This window comes from Macaca nemestrina, chromosome 18, assembly GCF_043159975.1.
Source record: "Macaca nemestrina isolate mMacNem1 chromosome 18, mMacNem.hap1, whole genome shotgun sequence".
NCBI classification, from domain to species: Eukaryota; Metazoa; Chordata; class Mammalia; order Primates; family Cercopithecidae; genus Macaca; species Macaca nemestrina.
Genome location: NC_092142.1, coordinates 52,880,626 through 52,902,387, shown reverse-complemented (window position 1 = coordinate 52,902,387; position 21,762 = coordinate 52,880,626). Strand labels below are relative to the sequence as shown.

Sequence of the window (21,762 nt, the reverse complement as noted above, 5' to 3'; positions counted from 1 at the left end):
GATTGGTGCTTGCTCGGGACTGTGGAGAGAAGGGGAAATTGAAGGTGGCTGTTAACAGATGCAGGGTTTCATTTTGCGGGAAGGAAGATGCTCTAGAATTGGATAGTGGTAATAGTTGCACAATTAACTGTACACTTTAACAGTTAACTGTACACTTTAAAATGATAAATTTTGTTGTATGAAATTTTACATTATATATGACTTGTGCCAATTTTTAAAAAACCCTAATGACCTTGCTTTTGTCTCTCTCTCTCTCTTTTTTTTTTTTTTGTATTTATACCTCACTTAGCAAAAATTTAGGGCCATGGTTTTAAAGTTAAAAAGCATAATTGATTCTCAAAGTATTTGCCACCTCCCTGAATTATCCTCTACCTGGCTTTCTGCTCACTCAAAATCCCCAGAGACATAAGACAGCCAAGTCAAAACCTTGATAAAAAATATGCTAACTTTGGATAATGTTTACAAGCTTTCTGTTTTGATTTTTTAACATAATTATTGTCTGGGTGAGGCTTGTGTTACAAGACAATATAGTTCAATATAAAGGGTTTTCAATAACACAACAATTCTAGTCTTCCAAGACATCTACCATTAAATACGTTCCCGAGTGGGTCAGAGAACTTGCCACTCTGTTGTGGTAATGATGGTTCCACTGCTTTCCTTGCCACTGCCTCTCACAGCCTCTTTCTAGGAAACTTCTACATTCTCATCCCCAGATAAACCCTGAAATTGGCCACTTAGCTCACTCTCTATTACGCACAGCATCTCATGCAGTAGGTATACAAAATATACGAAAAGATGCTTACTGAATGAAATCATTCTCGTTTCAGAAAGCGGACTCATGGCATGTGCCACTCATCTCTGCAGAAAAGGACAGAGCTGCATGGCCTCCATCATCACTGGTCTGAAATCAGGACTCTATGTTCATGAGAAACTGGGGGAGAGCTTTAAATAGACTAATCTTATCAATTAGTGGTAAATAAATAGACGAATAGTGTATAGTGACCTCATCCATTGTTGGCAATAATTAGCATCGCTATGATGTTTCTTTGAAAAAAGGAATAAAGAAAGAACCAAACATAACTACTCAGTTAACATTATGTGCTTTCTTCTTATATTTACAGAAAAACTGCCAGGTTGTAGTAGGAATAAGACTCTGTTCAAGAGTCACACATATATTTCGTACTAAAGACTGCACAATAGTCAGTAGTCAGATGCTGACATGGACACACATTTTTTGGAAAAGCATTTTCTCTAACACTTGATTTACCTACATTACTGAAATGAAGCAAGCAGGCAGAACAAAATCTTTGATTCTCATTCTGACTTCTTCAAGGCAAAGGAAGCCCATTCCGTTTCTGAAGCTAAACTATAAATAATTATTCCATAATAAACAACACCCTCAAAATTTTCAGCCATCTAGGAAAGACGCCAGGGCTTTGTAGAAAATAAACAAGGCAGCGATTTTTATTATATTTTATTTAGAAAGACAACTCGGGTGTGGACATTGAACTGCACCTTTTCTTTGGAGCACTTTTCAAATGATAATTTCTTCCACTGTCACCATTAAATCTTAATCCATTCCAGCTCCTTGTATGGGTCATTGAGTCTATATGTACTGCTGTTATTTTAAAATGTTTCCCCTTGGTAGGAAAGAGGGGGAGAAAAGATGTTGAGAGCCAGATGGGCCTCTTCACAGTTCATTTATCAAACCTAATACGCCGGGCCCCACCCTCCTCTCACTCACGATTGCGGTTAAACTTCCATATAATTTGGTAATCATTTTCATTATCAGAGAGTGACCCTAAAGTAGCCTATCCTGGGACACCCGGTCCTTGCAGCTGCTCTTTTTCTGCCTTTTCCTACAGTAGACCCTAAGAACCTCAGAGTTTATTAGCTGCAGACTGACCTTTGGGCTACGCAGGTCAAGAAGGGGTCAGATCAGAGGGCTCGCCCAGTTCTTTAAAAGCTATAACAAGCTGTCCATCAGGCAGAGGGGACTGGATAAACAAAGGCGAATCTTCAGAAATTCTGTCCCACTTCTGTTAACACTTACCCTGCATTCACACAGCTTCTCCCAATGTCCTTTGGATCATTCAACTCTAGGGAAGTGAATAGACAGCCCTAATAAGCCTATTTGGAGAGGGTTGTTTATGGGATTACGAAGCTTGGAGAAGGAAACCCGCAGCACTCAGATGTGCCTCTAGAGTCGCTGGGTTGTGTGACACTGTGACAAACTCGGTTACCCCAAGTCATGCAAAATTGACACTTTCCTCAAGAAGCTAAATTACAAGGAACATATGCTTCAGTTTAAGAGACTTCAGTGAGTCCCAAACAATGGCTTGGCGCCCGACCTGAGAGAGAGACAAATATTTTATAACTAGGTTACAAGTTTTACTTTAAAAATTCTCCCTAATATGATCGCAAATGAACCTGCTAAAGAGAGGTAAAAACCTTTATTACAAAAGACTTATACGAAAGTTATTGCCAGCTGCAGCGGCTCCGCTGACCTAAATTTCTTGAAGTTGTACAACTCATAATGCACTCTCTAATGTGCAATATAAGGTAATTAGAGTCATCTGTATTTAACTTTCAGAGGAAAAAAATTTCTATTATCTAATCTAACTGATCCCCTGATAGCTTTGATGAAAGTAAAATACTGTAACCTATTGCTTGGCCTTTGGTGAGTGCTAATTATTTTCTGTCAAAGCACATTTTTCCTTGTGTAATTCCGAAGTACACAATAGGCCAATCTCTAAAACACAGGCTGCTCAGTAAGCACCGCAGTGGATGTTTTATAACTTTCACCACCACCCGTTTGACGGCTACTCGAGGCAATGCCCAATTCCAGACCGCCAGATGACACTTTGATGAGGAAAAGAAAGGTGTATGGTAACCGTCTGTTTATATGGATCGCATGGATGAGTCTGTAGATAGGTCACTAAGATGGGAAACATCAAATGAGGGTGGAGAAGCGGTGGGGAGAAGGATTATGGTTATTTAATACTCTGAGGACACTTCTCCTTCTGAGATCTCAAGACACTAGCCTCTTGAAATTTTCTTTCAGGTGTTTAGTTTTAAGGGGGTCTGCACAGTGTCAGCTGTTAAGCTCTTTCTTTCCTCCTCCCTTAACACAAAGGACTTGAGAGTTTTTGTTTCAGTTGCTAGACTACATCAACTTCAACACTGGCTCCAGCTCCTGATTAAATTGTTAGCAGTAAGGGCCAGAAATGCTGAAAGCAGATTCCTTTTAAACAGGCCACTTTGACCATGTTGTCTAATGATTTAGTGTATTAAAAAATTATTGTTAACAAACCAAATGCACTCAACAAAAAACATCCATTTGCGCTCTCACTGGACCACACGGTCTTTGGATGGAAGGGAACCGGAGGAAAGATTACAGGGAAATTCTTTCTTCTTCCCTCTCTATTTAATTGGAATCATCATGAGGATGACATAAAACATCAAACAGAGACAAAGAAACCCCTTAGATGTCCACAAACTGATATTCCATTCCTTAATATGTATACTTTAATAAATATACATGCTTAACTTATAATACAAAGAAAATTTTAGAATTAATTATTGAAAGGTAAATTGGAAATCATTTAGTCATTACTGTAGTTGAAACCGTCTGCCACTGGCCAGGTGTGGTGGCTTGCACCTGTAATCTCAGCATTTTGGGAGGCCAAGGCAAGAGGATCGCTTGAGGCAAGGAGTTTAAGACCAGCCTGGGCAACATGCCAAGACCCTGTGTCTATTTTTATAAACATTTTTTTTTAGAAAGAATAAAAAGTAACTGTCTGCCATTTACGCTGACCACACCACCAAAAAGATGGGGGAAGGGGAGGGTGAGTATCATTGGGAATTTTAAAATTACTATTTAAATACAAGTCTGAATTTAAAAATAGTACATATTTGAAAAAGCAGCTTTCTGATATCCAATGAGAATAAATACTTATATTGTCTCCTTTCTTGGAAAATGCCCATCTTCAGCCTTGTTCAGACAAACCTATTTTATGACAATTATTACTAGTAAAGCTATCAATTATTATAAATTCTGTTGCATGAAGTCATTTGGAGAATATTATGTCTATCAATAAATGTTCTTGACTTCCAGGCACATAGAATTTTTAAGCACCAAATAAGACTCTGAGACAAAATATGCCATACCCTTCCTGATTCCTCTCCCTCTGGCTTAGAGACGGATGACAATTCAATAATTTTTACAAACTACAGATCTGAAAGATAATCTTAACATTTGGGAGAACTAGTTCTAGCCTCCCACATATCAACTGGTTTTCAAAAAAGAACAGGATAACATGATATTTACTATGCAAGCATCAGTTCTGTAAAAACTGATGATTTAAAGAAAGTCTTCACCAGTAACACAGTTTCTAAGCACAGGTAACTCCATGGAAAGAGACCAGGTTGAAACAAGAGTCATTCCTAGTTGGTTAACCCTAAAAATCGGGTTGATAAATAGGCTACAGTCATTGCCACATAACAACATTTTGAGGTTTTGGTCAACGGCGAACTTTACATATGTCAGTGGTTCCGTTCCATAAGATTATAACAGCATATTTTTGTAGTACCTTTTCAATATTTAGCTATGCTTAGATACACTAACACTTACCATTGTGTTACAACTGCTTATAATATTCAGTACAGCAACATGTTGTACAGGTTTGCAGCCCCGGAGCAACAGACTATACCATATAGCCTAGGTGTATAGTTGGCTATATCATCAAGGTTTGCGTAAGTGCACTCTATGATGTTCATACAAAGGCGAAATCACCTAAGAACACATTTCTCAGAACCTATCCCCATCATTAAGGGATGCATGACTATACTTTCAAGTAATCTGCCTTGCACAGAGTGATATAGGAGCACTATATGGATTTCCCAGACATCTGCTCTAATGAAATAGCAATGTTAGTCTTTTAGACTGTTGATTAAAGAGGGTTCTTCAGTATCAGGTGCTTATATTACATTATGCTCAAAATGCAAACATTTATGCTAAATATTATATTCAGGAATAAATTGTGTAAATATACTGATGATGTCAATGGATCATTACAATTAATGTAGGTGCCGTGGGTAGGAAAGCTAACTTTAGCTGAAAGCATCTTAAATGTGCTTATTTTTCATGGCCCCTCAAAGGAAAGGGACGAGGCCAGCCCTAAGGGAGGGCTTGGCCAAATATAGTTCTTGTTTGTCAAGAACAACAAATCCCATTTCATAACAGAACTAACCTGGCATGCCATTCTCTCCTCAGGTTCTGGCGTGCAGTGAGCGAGGCAAGGATGGCAGTCAAGATTTCATTCCTTTGTTCCACGGGGAGCCCCTCTCTTTTAACTTCATGAAGCACAGCATTTGTCTACAAGAAATGATCCAAAACAGAAAGAAAAAGTGAAAAATTAATAATAAAAAAAAAGCCCATAAGCAAATAAGGACAGTAAATCAATGGCTTTTTTATTACAGTTCCCCTGCTAACAAATCAATACAGTAAATGATGGCCAAAAATGGCCAGCATATATTTTGTATTTAATCAATGTACATGGCACATAAGGTAAACTCGAAAGCTCCATTGCCTTAAGTAACACATCAAGATACTGCACATTCTTACTCTAATTTTCTCAGCACACCAATGATTTTTTTTTTCCCTGGGAATTGCCTACCATGAGCTATTATTAGAAATGATTTTCACGTACACTTCACTGTGAGTTGTTTGTTTTGCCTTTTTAAAAAAGAGCAGCCTCTGACTTTCACTCTCTGTTTCCTGCCACCCAGCTGAGGCTTTCTCTGCCTCTCTTATTTGAATAATTACTTTAAATTTCTACCCATGCCAGCAATGTTTGGCGGGGAAAGAAGGGAGAAGATTCACTCATTTTCCTTGCTTGTTGCAAATCAAGATCTTGCAAAAAAAAAAAAAAAGGGAACACAAAAATCAGAAAGACCATTTCTTTGAATGAATATCTCAAAGAACATCTTTAGATTTTATAGATATCGTTTTTTAATTTAAAGTTAGTGTGGCTTTTTTGGAGATTTTATAACCAAAGCAATTGCTAAAAGGAATGAAATTGTCACTACAATGTCAATGAAACTGTCTGTGTTCTAAGTCATTCAATATATTCCTTATCTAACAGATGCCAATATGTTTGTTTACTTAAAGAGCACACCCATAACCTGGTTCTCCTGCAACTTGAAACACTACTTCCTTACTCTTTCATAGCATTTGATAGTGCATATTTAATATCATCATGACAACCTTGAGGAGTAGTGAAATTTGTTGTTTCTATTGCCTAAATCCATACCTCATCCCCTTTGTCTGGCAACATCACCTAAATCTCCTCTTACAAAGTCTTTTCTTTCATGGTATAAAGTCTTAGAGGGACTGTCAACCAAGGTGTCCTATCCTCCCCTATTGAAGGATGTGGGCCAGACCAACCTGATCCTTTTCCAGGACTTTAGACTCTTGAGAGGAATGATATAGAAATGGGGGAAAATGCTGAGGCAATTTATCAATTCCCTTAATTCCTTCCACCCATGGTCCTCAGAGTATCTCTAGTTTCTGGAACTTTCTGAGTCCAGATCGTTCATTTTTCCTTTGATAGTGTCAGTCACCCAATATCCTTTCAATAAAGTCCCATTTTGTTTAAATTCACCAGGGCTGGGCACGGTGGCTCATGCCTGTAATCCCAGCACTTTGGGAGGCTGAGGTGGGCAGATTGCTTGAGGTCAGGAGTTCGAAACCAGCCTTCCTAACATGGCGAAACCCCATCTCTACTAAAAATACAAAAATTTGCCAGACGTGGTGGCACACACATATAATAACAGCTACTCAGGAGGCTAAGGCAGGAGAATAGCTTGAAACTCGGGAGGTGGAGCTTGCAGTGAGCTGAGATCACACCACTGTACTATAGCCTGGGCGACAGAGTGAGGCTCCATCTCAAAAAAAAAAAAAAAAATTTTCATCAGAACCTGTTTCTGTTGCTTATCAAAAATGTTAATGGATGCAAACAGGTAAGTCAGAAAATAGTACCTCCATTGTGAAGAAGCCTGGATAATCTACCTGACACTAGCCAGGAAGAGGACCCTGATCCTGCCTCCTAGGCCCAGTATTCCATCTACTGTGCTGGAAGATGTGCCCAGTTGGACAGTCAAGCAGCTTCTGTGGTAACAATATTTTCAGCCCTCCAGCACAAGGAGGAACGTTCAGCTTCTCTAGGTAATTCCAGGGCATGAAACCCAAGATCCAGAGGTTGCAAATTCAAATACTCGCTAGGCCAGGCGCATAACCATGAACGAGTTAAGAAGAGGTTACTAAAAGAGAGCACATGTTCTGCCTTAAAAAGGCAGCCACTATTCAGATCCAGCCAGCTCTGCCACTCAGAAAAGCTGGCTCATTGATGCCAGATTCATGAATTTTCAAAATAAACAAGAAATCTGGTGTGGGGTGTGTGTGTGTGTGTGTGTGTGTAATGTGAAAACCAATTTTTGTAAATCTTGTAAACTCATTAAAATTAAACAAAAAATACCCTGTGGGTCAAACGAGAAACACCAATGGGCTGAATAGAACTTAGGCAGCTATCAATCTGTGATCTCTAATCTGAGAGATGTCTAATTTCAGAGAGGTCTGAGCATTAGCAGGTATTCTAACAATAGTACTACTCCTTGTCTGTGACACCCTACTTCATGTACTTAAAGTTGAAAGGAACCTCAAAAAGTCATGTAGTTTATCAGCCAGGCATAGTGGCTCACGCCTGTAATCCCAGCACTTAGGGAGGCCGAGGCGAGTGGATCACCTGAGGTTAGTAATTCAAGATGAGCCTGGCCAACATGGCGAAACCCCGTCTCTACTAAAAATATAAAAAATTAGCTGGGTGTGGTGGCAGGCATTTGTAATCCCAGCTACTCAGGAGGCTGAGGCAGGAGAATCGCTTGAACCCAGGAGGCGGAGTTTGCAGTGAGCTAAGATCGCACCATCTCACTCCAGCCTGGGCAATAAGAGCGAACCTCTGTCTCAAAGAAAAAAAAAAAAAAAAAAAGTCACATAGTTTATCGTTATGTCTGTGGGTACATATCATCTTACCAAAATGCAAAAATGCATCCAACGAAAGACAAAGTAGACATCCAGCTAGCTCCAAAAACATGATCAAAACAAAATTATTTCCCTCTGTAAATCTACTAAAATGTTTATTTTTTAAAGTCATTTACCTCTTCTTTGCCTTTCATATCACTTACATTTTATCCAGGGGCCCTTGTTTTCCATAGGCCCTGAACCGCCTCTAAGAGTGGGAGGAACAAGGATGTAAGAAAGAAAGTTTCACAAAGAAAGGGGATGTTGCCTGTTTAGTCAACACTGTATCCCCATTGCCCACAAAATATTTGTCAAATCAGTGAATAAAGAAGGGACTTGAAAAATAAGTATTACAAAAACAAAGAACAATGAAGGCTCTCTTCTTTTAAGAAATTACCATTACATAAATGATAAACTCATAAAATAGATAAACTAAGAAATAGTTATGTGCTTTATCACTTCACAAAAGGATTCACTCTAAGGTTTCTTTAAATAACCAGATCCTCTAGTTCAAGAGTTTCCTAAACTTCAGTTATTCTAGCACATCTTCATAATTCTTGCCATATTTGTATATGAACTATATAATATAGTATTTAATATTTTTCCTTAAATTGACTCATTTTTCATAGTAATTTCTAGATAAAAGTAAAAAAAGAAAAAATACAATGAAAATTGGCTCATTTTTAAAAAATATAAATTCACTTCAAAAGAAAAAATGGAAAAACCAATGGTACTTATAAATGAGAAGATAATCATAAAAGTAAATATATTATAAAGAAAACCATATATTTATTTCATTCTAGACAGGAATTGTTGCTTGCTGAAGGCTCTGAGACTAAAGCATGCTCCCTCTTTGTAAAGGAAGATATTAACAAGTGGTGGAGAATAATGATGCAGCAGATTTAAATGAAAACTTCCTTGACATAATCACATAAACAGATGGAGCTGAAGAGAGAATCACTGCCTCAGTGTGGTCCTCATGTGCAGAGTCCCCAAGTGCCACCTTGCCTCACCCTCTATCACCTGTGGTCCACATCTCACACTGTGGGTATTGCAATGGTTTTTAAACGCTTTGCAGATAAAGTTCTTTTCTCCCCAAATGTATCCTTACATACAACTCCAATATATACAACAAACAAAACTGGGACAATTCTCTTTGAAGCTGGTGTGGAGGACCTAGAGGTCCTCCCTTTGTCATGGGGCATCTTCTCAAAGCCCCAAGGCACTGTGAAACACAATTCGCCAACCCCCACCCAAGAGCATCTAAAATAGCGTTCAAGTTTTTAAAAGTTGAGACACTGCTAGGAGGCATGCAAAATACTACCATTCTGACAAACAGTTTGGCAATTTCTTATAAAGTTAAACATACATTTAAAATATGACCTAGCAATCTCATTTCTAGGGATTTATCTAAAGAAATGATAACTTACGTTCAAACAAAAACATGTACACAGATGTTTACGGCAACTTTCTTCATAACCACCAAAAACTGGAAACAACCTAAATGTTCCTCAAAGGGTAAATGGATAAACACACGGTGGTACATTCACACAATAGAACACTACAACAGCAATAAAAAGGGCTGAGCAACTGATGCACGCCACCACTCAGCATCTCAAAGACATGATGCTCAGTGAACAAAACCACTTATTTGACAATCTGGAAAAGGCAATACTGTAGGGTCAGAGAAAATGACAGTGGTTGCTAGGGATTCGACTGGGCAAGACGTGGCATGAGGGAATTTTTGAGCATGATGGAACCATTCCGTACCTTGATTGTGGTGGTGGTTACATGAGTTTATACAAACGTTAAAACTCATAGGACATGTGGCTCATGCCTGTAATCCCAGCACTTTGGGAGTCCGAGGCAGGTAAATCATCTGAGATCAGGAGTTCGAGATCAGCCTGGCCAACATGGCAAAACCCTGTCTCTATTAAAATACAAAAATTAGCCGGTGCGGTGGCACACTTCTGTAATCCCAGCTACTCGGGAGGCTGAGGCAGGAGAATCGCTTGAACTCAGGAGGCATAGGTTGTAGTGAGCTGGGATCATGCCACTGCACTCCAGCCTGGGCAACAGAGCAAGACTCCACCTCAAGAAAAACCCAAGCAAACAAAAACCATAAAAAACCTATAGGACTGTATACCCAAAAAAAGGCCAATTTTATTGTATGTAAATTTTATAAGAATTTAACTTAAAAACATTTGCATCACATTTTTAAAAGAAGAAAGAGTGCAGAAAACAAGTTTCAAGTAAACACATTTAGCATATAAGTAGTAAAAATATAGAAAAATATAACTTAACAAAAAAACCAAATTCTGTTACAAGAAACTATTTTAGTATTAGAAAAGGAAGGGTGAACTTCGAACATTCAAACTCGAAAATTTAGGGTGAAAAGAAATCATTGCACAAAAGGAAATTTCAGTGTCAAAAGAGCATTCTTTTTACAAGGCAATTAACGTGATATTTTTACTCCTTTAACAGTGTCGGCTTTTCAAGGGTTGACTTCCCCAGGAAATGTTTATAGGCCATTTTCCCATTAGTAGTAACATAGAACTTCTTCAAACGAGTAACAATTTTTAAAAAGTCTCCTATTACCAAAAATTACATTCTCCCTCCCCTCCTCCCAAAACACAAGAAAACCCCCCACGTTTAGGAAACGTGCACTAGAGGCTAAATTTCATTTCATTAGTACGTTTTTTCAATAGAAATCTACGGAAATGCAGGCCAGATCAGAAAGAACTAAGTATTAATTTTAGAGTGCTGGCTGTTCAAATCCCCACTGTCACCTCCTAGCTGCGGGTCTTTCCCATAACTCCAAATGGTGATAGTAACAGAACCTCTCCACAGTTCTTGTGAGTATCAGTTGCCTGGTACGTATGCCGTCACGATTATTACTGTTTACTTTCATCTTAAGCTCTGCCAATCTACCTTGTACTAGGTTATGCTAGTTTAACAAAGGGATTCCTGTAAATGTCTATTACTTTAAGTGGAAAAACTTTAAAGGAAATCAGGCAACCACTGAACAGTCACAATCATAAAATTTTTAGGTACCAGAAGCCAGAGGCATATCTCTTTGCATTTCCCTAGTGGTAGAAAATCTTTATCTCTTTATCCTATGAGGGTGGGTTTTATTTTTAGAACCAGTTCTTATTTTACTTGATCTCTCTCGGTTTGCGCACATCTGTCTCTCCTGGGCCAGTGCCCTGACACTAAGCTGGTCCTTCTCAGTCTCCTGTATGCCTTTCCTCATTCTAGGATGAGGAACTGTTGTTATCCCAAGGTCATACCTTTCATCCTCCTCTCATCTCTTCGGCTTGCTCTCTCTGTGGGTGATCCGCCCTTCCAATGGCTTTAAGGGTTCCCTGTAGACTGCTGACATCTCTACACTTCTACCTTCAAGCGGACCTTTCCACTAAGCTCTGGTCTCATATAACCAATAACTGACTATCTTCCTTAAACATGCTGCCTCAAACATAAGATTCTGACCTTCACCTGTCCACATTTGAACTGACTATTTTTGCTTTCATCGTAGTTACCCAGAGTGGTGACTGTACTACGATTAATGCAATAACCCAAACTAGAACCCTAAGAATCACCCTAATCTTCTTCCCTTTCCTTTCTGCACTTCCTATACCTAAACATAAAAAAATCCTGTGATTCCTCTCTCTTCAATATGACTGAAACTTACCTCTTCCCCACTGCCATAGGCTTAGTTCAGGCCCATCTCTCATCTGGACCATATAATGGCCTCCAAACTGGTCTGTGTCCATCTCACCCCTTTCATGAATTTTCCTGCTTCAAGAGTGATCTTTTAAAAGTATATGTCCAAACATGTTACTTCCTTTTAAATAATTCAGCATCACCTACAATAGTGGTTTTTAGGCTTTTGTCATGAAGCCCTAGTGCTTCCACAAAGTTTCTTAGGGTCACCAAGGAGATAAGGAGCTTTGGCTTCAAAATCCCACCTAAACCAGAGCACCTTTGTTTATATACGCTTCAGTTATTGGCATTTGGAGGACACACACAAAAAATGATTTTTTTGAAGTCCAAATTCCTTAGCCTGGGGGAAAAAACTCTTTTTGATACAGGTCCTGCTTACTTCTCAAATTTTATCTCCTATCATCTGTTTCATTTAAAACTGTAATTCCCTGAAAACACACGACTGTTCTAGACTATACTTCGATTTGTACCTTTGCCATATAACTTTTCAGTAACTACTCATTCTTTAAGAAACATCTCAAAAACACCTCCTCTATGAAGTCTTCCACAAACTACGTCCTTCCACCAAATTAGACGGAGCTGATCATTCTTTTTATGCACCACCATGTCGTACTCCATTGCACTTACATATTCATTTAAATTTTTCTCTTCCAGAGTGAGGGCTCCATTAAACCAGAAGGGTCCATACCCATTTCTTAATAATCTCCAAGGTACCTAGTATAGCAACATGCCATGAAAGTGGACTCCTGATGGATACTTTGGAATAAATGAAGCCAAATGGCATGCTGAAACATGTCTGGGGAGTAAAGCTAACAATCAGGCCAGAAAGCACTATTCAAGGTCAAAAACAGTATGCGAAACCAGCTTTGATTTGATTCAAACTATTCCTGAAGATGAGTCTAAGAATGGGGTCAGAAAAACTATTCTTAAGCAACAGAATCCAGAAAAATGAGTATATGCCCTTGGTAGGTGATTACTTAAAAGGACAATACTCATTTGGATGGATGTGTCTAAAATATACCCTCCTAATACGAGGGTATGCATAGGAGGAAGAAGTCCCACTTTCTCCATTTCAGTAGAGAAAACTAGTTTGGACTCTGGCAACACACAGTATATTAAGGACCCCTAAGAATTTCCCAGAGTCTTTCATTTCTCCTGGCTCAAAACTTCATGTATAAAACCAAAGCAAAAAATCCACAGCCAGTGAGAGAGAGAGAGAGAGAGACTGAATGCAAATTAGAAAAGAAAAGCCAAGAACTCTAAGAAGCCTTGAATTTTAGGCTTAAGTTTCCTGTCTTGCTTGGAAAAAGTCTCCTAATTCTGAACGGATTCAATTAAAACTCAGCACTTCACCTAATTCTTGTAGGGCATATTGCTATAGTCAGTAACTTTCAGTATGTCCTAATTCCACTGTATCATAGCAGAATTTGTCGCATGTAGGGTTTTCAGAGAGGAACCACTCTGAGATTTAAAAGGAGACTTACACCATTTACTCTTTACTAATACTTCTATGCAAGTCTTTAATCCTTTTGGTTCCTCTCTGAGAAGATGCAACAGCTTCTGATAGGCCTGTAACTCCAAAACTCAGACTTAATCTCTCCATCTTACAAATCAAAGAATGTTGTCCAAGGAAATGCATGGAAACAGGATGGCATTCTACAAATATGGCTGGTAATCCCTCTACAGAGCTCATTCAAAAAAAAAAAAATCTACTACTGTTCTTGCAATTTCAAAAGGGATCCCAGAACTGCGTACCTTTCTGATCTCCCTCTCTACCCATCCTCACCACCACCACAGAAGTAATACTGTCATTATGGGAAAAATGTCACCCCCAACACTTTTTATATACATAGCTGTCTCATGTTAGGGTTGTATTTCCCCTCTGCACACACAAATTACAAAGATATGCTCTGACTGATAATGAGGGCTAAAGGTTCAACTTGTGAAGAAACTTGGTTTAAGATGTTATCAGCTGGGAAAGCTATTTCCTCACATCAACATTGCCACAGGCTGTCAAAACCCCCAACCAGGGCTCCCCTCTTCAAAAGTCCAGGAATACTTTTTTTTTTTTCTTTCTCTCTTTCCGTTTTTTTTTTTTTTTAAACTTAAAAAAAAAAAAAAAAAAGAAGAAGAAGAAGAAGAAAGGCACAGAACCCACTGAGATAGCCTTAGTCCCATCAAAGAAAGGTCGATCTCAGGTCTTCCTTCATTTAGTGATTGTCAGTTTAAGATGGCTCTTTTGTGAGGCCTCTTTGGCTCAATGCTGAGTGATGCCTTCACATTTTCTAAACGAAGACTGGGCACCACCAAAGATTTCCAGCATGCTTGGATCCACAGCGCGGCAGAACAAATAAACATTCCTCCCAGGCCTTCTGCCTACCTTATCTCCCTCTCCGGGAGCAGGAGGTTTTGGGGGTGCCAATGTTTACACAATGTTAAAACTTTCTTTCCCCTGTTTCCTGAATTTGAGAAAACGCATCCTGGATGACCTCGGCTAAGAGATAACACCAAGTCACCACTGGGTGCCACGTCTACTGGACTACTTAAGGCTGCTGTCTTCATCCTTCCCTCCCCTCCCCCGCCCTTCATAGTCTACTCACCCAGGAAAGCAGGAGATAAGCTCCACTGTCTTGAAAGGAAGGCACAAAGGCAGAAGTCTTCAAGAGGCTGCCAACAAAGCAGGCTTTTATTCCCACCTTAAAGACACACTTGGTTCAGTTCATCTCAAAGACCTACTTTATTTGACTGAACATCTCCGCAGAGTTCACCACATGACTCCTCAAAAATGTGCCAGTAAGACATATTTTAGTGTTTTTCCATCATGTACTATTGCGCTAAGGGGGCTAGCTGAGAGTAATCAAGAATGTCTGTGGGGAAAGAATTCAGGGAAAATGTTTCTTTGATCAGTTTCCTCATCCATAAAGGGGTATAAGTAATAGCACCGAACTCGTGAAGCTCTTGTGAAGAGTAAATGAAATAATCCATGGAAAGTGCTTCACACAGTGCTCAGCATATACAAAATGCTTGATAAATGTCAGAAATTGGTTTCAGGACTATTGGAAGCAGCATTATATGTATAAAGTCTTGGGGGAAATATCGCAGAGGAAAAGAAATGGAAATTGATTTACAAAACCCAAAATCCTAAAATATCAGAGCCATGACTACGAATGACTACTTATTTTTGTTTTTTCCCCAAAGCACTTACACCGTATCTCCCATCTCTCTCCTTCTACGAGTAGAGAAATCACTCTGCCTCCTCTGTTTGACAAAAAGCCATGGAACCACAGCAGCCTGCCTGCCACCGCGGAAACTCTCGGGGACAGTCATGTGGGTGACCGCTGGAATGTTCAGGCTGCTGTGGGAAAAGAGGGCCTGCCCCTTACGTTTAAGCTCGGATGCCGGGGCAATGTACGAAAGCTAGACCTCAGAGCTCCAGTTGGCAACTCTGGTGTTTCAGATGATAGTGAAAAACAGCCCCATGTACTTGTCAAGGAAAGAAAAAAAAAAAAAAAAAAAATAGAAAGAAAGAAAAAGTGGGGGAGAAAGGTAAAGAGGAAAAAAAAGTGTTGTTTATAGAAGCCAGCTGCTTGGGTCTTGGCGCCAGCAGCCCCTCATCCTGCTATTTTACGCCTGCAACCCCACTGCCCCTACTGGCACAGGTACAACTAAATGTTGACTTCAATGCTTCAGAGAGCACTCGACTGATTTTGTACATGATTAATTGCCAAAGACATGGCTGGCCATATGGAACAGAGAAAGCATCAAGTAATTCATACTTCTGTATGTGATCGTTTGGCCCCTGTTGTTTTAATGTACAGGAAAGAGCTAGTATAGCACAGCCCTGGTGTCTTGCCCCTGACAGCCCATTAAGAAATCTCAAAGCACCTAGTCGAAGTTATGCTGTTGGCTTTTCAATAGCAGCCTAATAAAACAGAAGCAGAGCTTTCCAACCAGTCTTAAATCTTTCACATACAGTACATTAACTACTACGGCTGAAACAACAGGCTTCTTATGATAGGAAATGGGATTTGATTTCTAGTCTCTGCATACTTACTGAAAGCCTTTTTTTGGCCTTTATGGAGTTTACAAAATCATTGTTCTTTTTTCTCCCTCTGTTTTCCAAGCAGCCTAATAGATTTGTTTGTTTCAATAGCGTCTACTCTGCGTCACTATTACATGCACTCTATGTAACAAAGCTGATTCATAGACGGGAGCAGGAAACAGCACAATTAGTCTTACCGAGAGAGCCCAGGAATCACTCTAGCTTCTGAAGCATTAGCCTCCTTTACAACCAAGAAAACACAAAACCTATCTGCTGGAGGGAAGAGCCTCAGAAACACACTCTTATTACCCTCACTTCCTCCCCATCTCTGTGAAATGAATTCATTCGATGTGGGAAAGAATATCAATTTATTTCCCAGTTGTTCTACTGTTGGTTCTGGGTGACATTCCACTCCAGGCACAAGAGAAAGGTGCCACCTTAGGTGCAAGTCATCCCACCTTACAGTCTATTAGCTTCACCCACTACTGAGATCTTTGCAGGCTGTTACTTTCAGTCTCAGGGGAATATGTATGAGTTACCACAACGTTTTCCTTTCAAGGATTTTTCAGATGACAGTACTAAAAGTTAAAACACCATCAGTAGTTTCCTTTGTTGGTTCTGACACATATTGGGAGGATGACTCTGTTGGCATTTTCTGTTAAAAAATACTTATATGACTTTTTTTTTTTTGGTCTATGGATTTTTAGGTGTTGAAATTATCCTCACACCAGAAGACACCATATATGGGAAACTCCACTTATCTGCCTACTCATTAGCGGGATTATAATTGCTCCACTGCTAAAATGAGCTAACAACCCATTTACAGCTCTAAGCCAATGGGAAATTCTCTGCCTGCCTACTGCCTCTCCTTCCTTGGGATATGCTGCTGCTTTTCAGGATGAGCAACCCAATTAATAAACAATAGCATGAAACAGAAAGAAAGCAAGAGCAAGACTCTTGGGGAAAAAGAGGAAACAAGAGCATTAAAACTGACTCAATGATACGGCAATGAAGACACAATCCAAGATCTTTACAAAGACAAGAAAATTCTTGTTGACCATCATCTATAAAACTGTTTTTATTTTATTATGGTATGCTTTATAAAGTAAGATAATCATGTAATTCCCATTTTGCAGATTTTCACTTGTCCACTTTGGGAGGGTGAAATGCCCAAGAGTAATCAGTGATGGAAGTACTTAGTATGCTAGTTCTTTAAATCTCTAGCTCACTGTTACCTCAATAGTAGTGTTAGTAGATTATACATAAAAGTATTATACCTAATCTTTTCTAATGTATTAGTATTATACCTGATACTGTTATGTTATATATACATAACTGTTATATATATACATAACAAAAAGTAATACACATAAATATATCTTTTTAAAGTCTCATTCATGAAAATAAACCCATCAGAGCCACAAAAAACTTCAATAAAGAAAAGGAAAATGCTCAAACTGCAGCCATGGCACATAGCAATACTACCTGAATCTAGAACTAAACATGGACATACCCGTACGTTTCACAAAATTAATACCAGAATGATGGCTGACTTCTCTCCAAATACTTCCGCGGTGCCTTGCCGTATCTTTATCTTTTTATCAAAAACTATTCACTTTATAAATAAAAGCAAGAATTCTCCCAACCGCACCACAACACACACATGCCCCTAATTCCCAGCCGCTACTTCTAAGAATTCCACTGCACTAATCTGTTCATTGTCTTAACTGTTAATTGAAGGTGAAGAATGGCTAACTACACCAAGTACGAAATAATTGAGCCACTGATGATGTTTGGCCTAAAAGTGGCTTAGCACTTTCTGATCCTTGGACAAGTGAAAAGTTACCCAAGATCTCCATCAGATCAATTCTCTCCTTCCCCTAAACATCAGTAGCACAAAGGCCGAAGTGGTCTGTCGGGCACACTGGATTATATGAAGTGTAAAACACTGGGGGAGAGGGGAAGGGAGGGACGGCCTTTGAAAGGGAACGGGAAAAAGAAATCACACTTTCAAGGGGATCCAGCTGACAGCTCAGTCCCTAACAAGTGAGCCAAGGGAATATGTTTGGAAACATTGTGAATGCAGGAAGGGCACAGGGCTTTTGTCTGCGGCCCTACAGTGTGTCTTTAACCCAACTGCTGCCTGCATCACTGAACATATGTTTTCTACACAAGAACTGAAGCAGAAAAGGCTCATTGTTACAATTCGCTCCTTTGTATATATCTACCCCCACCCACCTACCAACCCACCTCCTCTTTCAGCAATACCCGAACCAAAGCCCTAGTGGAAATTTTATCTGCTCAGGAGAGTGAAGCCAGAAGGTCCGACTGAGACCTTACTACTGCCCCCAGGCCTACAGAACTGGTCCCCGCAGAGTGGCAGTAAGAACAACAGCTATGTTTATTCAGTGCTTACAACCTGCCATGCCAACAACCGTTTGTCATCAACATTATCTCACTTAATCCAGCGATCACCATATATCAAGCATCTCCATTTTAAAGATGAAAAAACGGAGGCACAAAGACAGTATATCCCCGCCTGCCAACCACTGCCAATCCCTGACACTGTAAAGCCACAAGGGACAAGTTCCATACTAGACACATGGAGCTGGAGATGCTTTGGGACACTAAGCAGGCAGGGTTTTGGAACATGAGAGAAATGTATATCTAAAAATGGAAGATTTGGGAAAAGTATATATACACACACATACAAATTCTACACTTTATATGTCACCCTATGTAGGCTGGGATCTGGACAGTACAAAACTCAAATTAAAGCAAAGCTGATGCATAAACTTCTCTGCTTTTGGCTGCAATGAAGAAAAAATTATGTTTGGTGATTCAGGAGGTCTCCCTTGTCCTTGAAGACTTTAGCACAGGGAGGAAGAACCAAGGCCCTGAAGGCCAATTGCTTTAGTGACCAAGTTGGCCACAGGCAAGTTACTTATCTTCTCTGGACCTCAGTTTCCTCATGTGTAAAATGAGGATGCTTAGAGCAGCTACTTCAGAGAGCTCACAGGATTCAGTTTTTACACATAAGGCCCTTACCATAGTACCTGACACATGGCAGCCAGTCCGTAAGTGTTAGCTCCTTTTTCTCCCTAGAATTTTGCTACTGAGATTTAGGATAAATGTAAAGTACTGGCCACTCAGAGTCACATTAAATCTACTAAAATGAGTCATAAAAATGAAGCCTTTCTTTATTCCTCTCTTTCCCCCATTCAGTCTTTTAAAAATTATTATTATATCAATAGGTTTTGGGGAACAGGTGGTGTTTGGTTACATGAATAATTTCTTTAGTGGTGATTTCTGAGATTTTGGTGCAGCCATCACCCGAGCAGTGTACACTGTACCCAATGTGAAGTCTTTTATCCCTCACCTTCTTCCCACCCTTTTCCCCACGTCCCCAAAGTCCACTGTATCATTCTTATGCCTTTGCATCCTCATAGCTTAGCTCCCACTTATATGTGAGAACATGCAATGGTTGGTTTTCCATTCCTGAGTTACTTCAGTCAGAATAATGGTCTCCAATTCCATCCAGGTTGCTGTGAATGCCATTATTTTGTTTCTTTTTATGGCTGCATAGTATTCCATTTGGTATATATATACTACAATTTCTTTATCTACTCGTTGGCTGATGGGCATTTGGACTGGTTCCATATTTCTGCAACTGTGAATTGTGCTGCTATAAACATGTATGTGCAAGTATCTTTTTTTGTATAATGAATTCTTTTCCTCTGCGTAGATACCCAGTAGTGGGATTGCTGGATCAAATGGTAGTTCTACTTTCAGTTCTTTAAGGAATCTCCACACTGTTTTCCACCCCCTATTCAGTCTTACCCCAGGGTCTCATGGGGTAGCAGAGTGCACTGATATCAGATAAGCTGATATCTCATAACCTCGATACTTTCTGACTCATGGTAATGATGATGATGATATAGCAGCCAACATTATTGGGCGCTTTCTATATGCCAGGTGCTGCTCACATATACTATGTTACTGAATCCTAAAAATAAATCTGTAAGATAAAGGTATTATCATTTCCATTTTACAGATGAAAAAACTGAGACTCAGAAAGGTTAAGTAATTTGTCAAATTTTATATCATTAGTAAGCAACAGAGCCAAATCTAACCCAGACATCAGACACCCGTGCCCGAAACTAACATATATGTAAACTGGCAAAGTTCAGAAAGTGCTTTCATTAACTTTATCTCGTTTGATCCTCATACACACTATATGTGTTGGGTAGAGCAAGTATTAATCACTTTTTTATAGATAACGAAACTGAGGCTCAGATAAATTAAGTAACTCATTGTATCAAAATTAGTAAAGAAGTTGAGCTCAGACTAGAAACCAGGTGTTCAAACTCCAGGTCCAGCACGTTTTATACAGAACACATGGAATGGAACATACTGAAGGTAAACTGCCACGTGATAAACCAATCAACGACATTTGAGTCTCTGCTTTACAGAAGACATCCAGAAGGTCACAATACCTGGCCACTAGGAGCTTACAATCTATGCTGGGAAATACAACATATAAAAAGGGTGGAGGATGATAAAGGGGGACATAAAATAACTGTTCAATTTGATTAAGCTTTTAGGATTGATTTTGATTTATAAAACAGTTACTCTGCTCTACTAGAAAGTCCTGTTCCTTGCCTATCATAATCTTCATGTTATCATGTAACACTGATTCGCTAAATAGAGTTGTGTATCACATAATGATGTTCCAGTCAATGACAGATCACATATACGATGGTGGTCCCATAAGATTATCATGCCATATTTTTACTCCGCCTTTTCTATGTTTAGGTATCTCTAGATACACGAATACTTATCACTGTGTTACAGCTGCCTACAGTGTGCAATACAGTAACATGCTGTACAGGTTTGTAGCCTGGGGGCAATAGACTACACCACATAGCCTAGGTGTGTAGTAGGCTCTACCATCTAGGTTTGTGTAAGTACACTCTGTGATGTTCACACAACAACGACATCACTTAATGACACATATCCCGGAAAATATCCCCATCATTAAGCAACACATGACTGTGCTATTATCTTTTCATTTTGAGACAATGGAACTAAAATGTAGACCTGTAGGAACAAAGATACAACGAACAAATATCACCACAAACGCAGCCCACCCTTAATAATCTTATTTTTCTATTATTATTAAGATAAGAATAATCTTATTTTTCTTAAGATTCCTGAGGTCAAAGCTATGTCTCACTAAGCTCATGCTATTGACGTTGTGACTATTAAAACTTAAATAAAATAACAATCTGGTAGAAAAAGACAATCCAGTGAAAATCACATGGGCAGAGTTGCTGTACTGGTCCTTAGATAACATCTACCTAAGACAAATGCAGTCCCTGCCTAAATGCCACTGTCTACAGAGTCTTCAATGTCAGAACTACCTGCTACTCGGTACATATTTACCCAGAGGAGACGGACGGACGGACACGGACACACAAACACACACACACGCATACTCAATTTTGTGATATGGCTCTCAAATAGGAATTCAGGACCTATTAATTGGAAATATCCGTGCATTTATTAATGTATTAATAGTAGCTATGAAAAAAACCCCATCACAGTGACTACATAAAACACATAATCAGAAATGTGTCGACAACAATAACAAAACATAACAATAACTATTACTTGTTTTACATTTACCATGTGCCAAGCCCTGTCCTAATCACTTTTCATGTAATCCCAATTTAAATCTTCACAACAATTCAGTGAAATCGGTTTTACTATTATCCCAACTTACAGAAAAGAAAATCAAAGCACTGAGTAACTTGCCTCAGATCACACAGCTGATAAGTAGTGGGGCCAAGAGTTAAACCCAGGTAGTCTGGTAGTAGAGTTCACTTCACTCTCTTACCCACTAAACTATGAAATG

General features: G+C 39.3%; 1 protein-coding gene across 10 annotated transcripts in view; it reads right to left on the bottom strand.

Moving 5' to 3' along the window:
- Positions 1-21,762, bottom strand: part of LOC105494095 (FTO alpha-ketoglutarate dependent dioxygenase) — a 445,404-nt gene that overhangs the window by 204,147 nt on the left and 219,495 nt on the right. For all 10 annotated transcript variants that reach the window (XR_011616468.1, XM_071084539.1, XM_071084538.1 and 7 more), the window contains one exon: positions 5,253-5,377. Coding sequence is in view for 9 of the 10 variants with exons in the window: in XM_071084539.1 (XP_070940640.1) it covers positions 5,253-5,377 (125 nt within the window). In the remaining variant the exon portion in view is untranslated. The remainder of the gene's footprint in view (positions 1-5,252; positions 5,378-21,762) is intronic.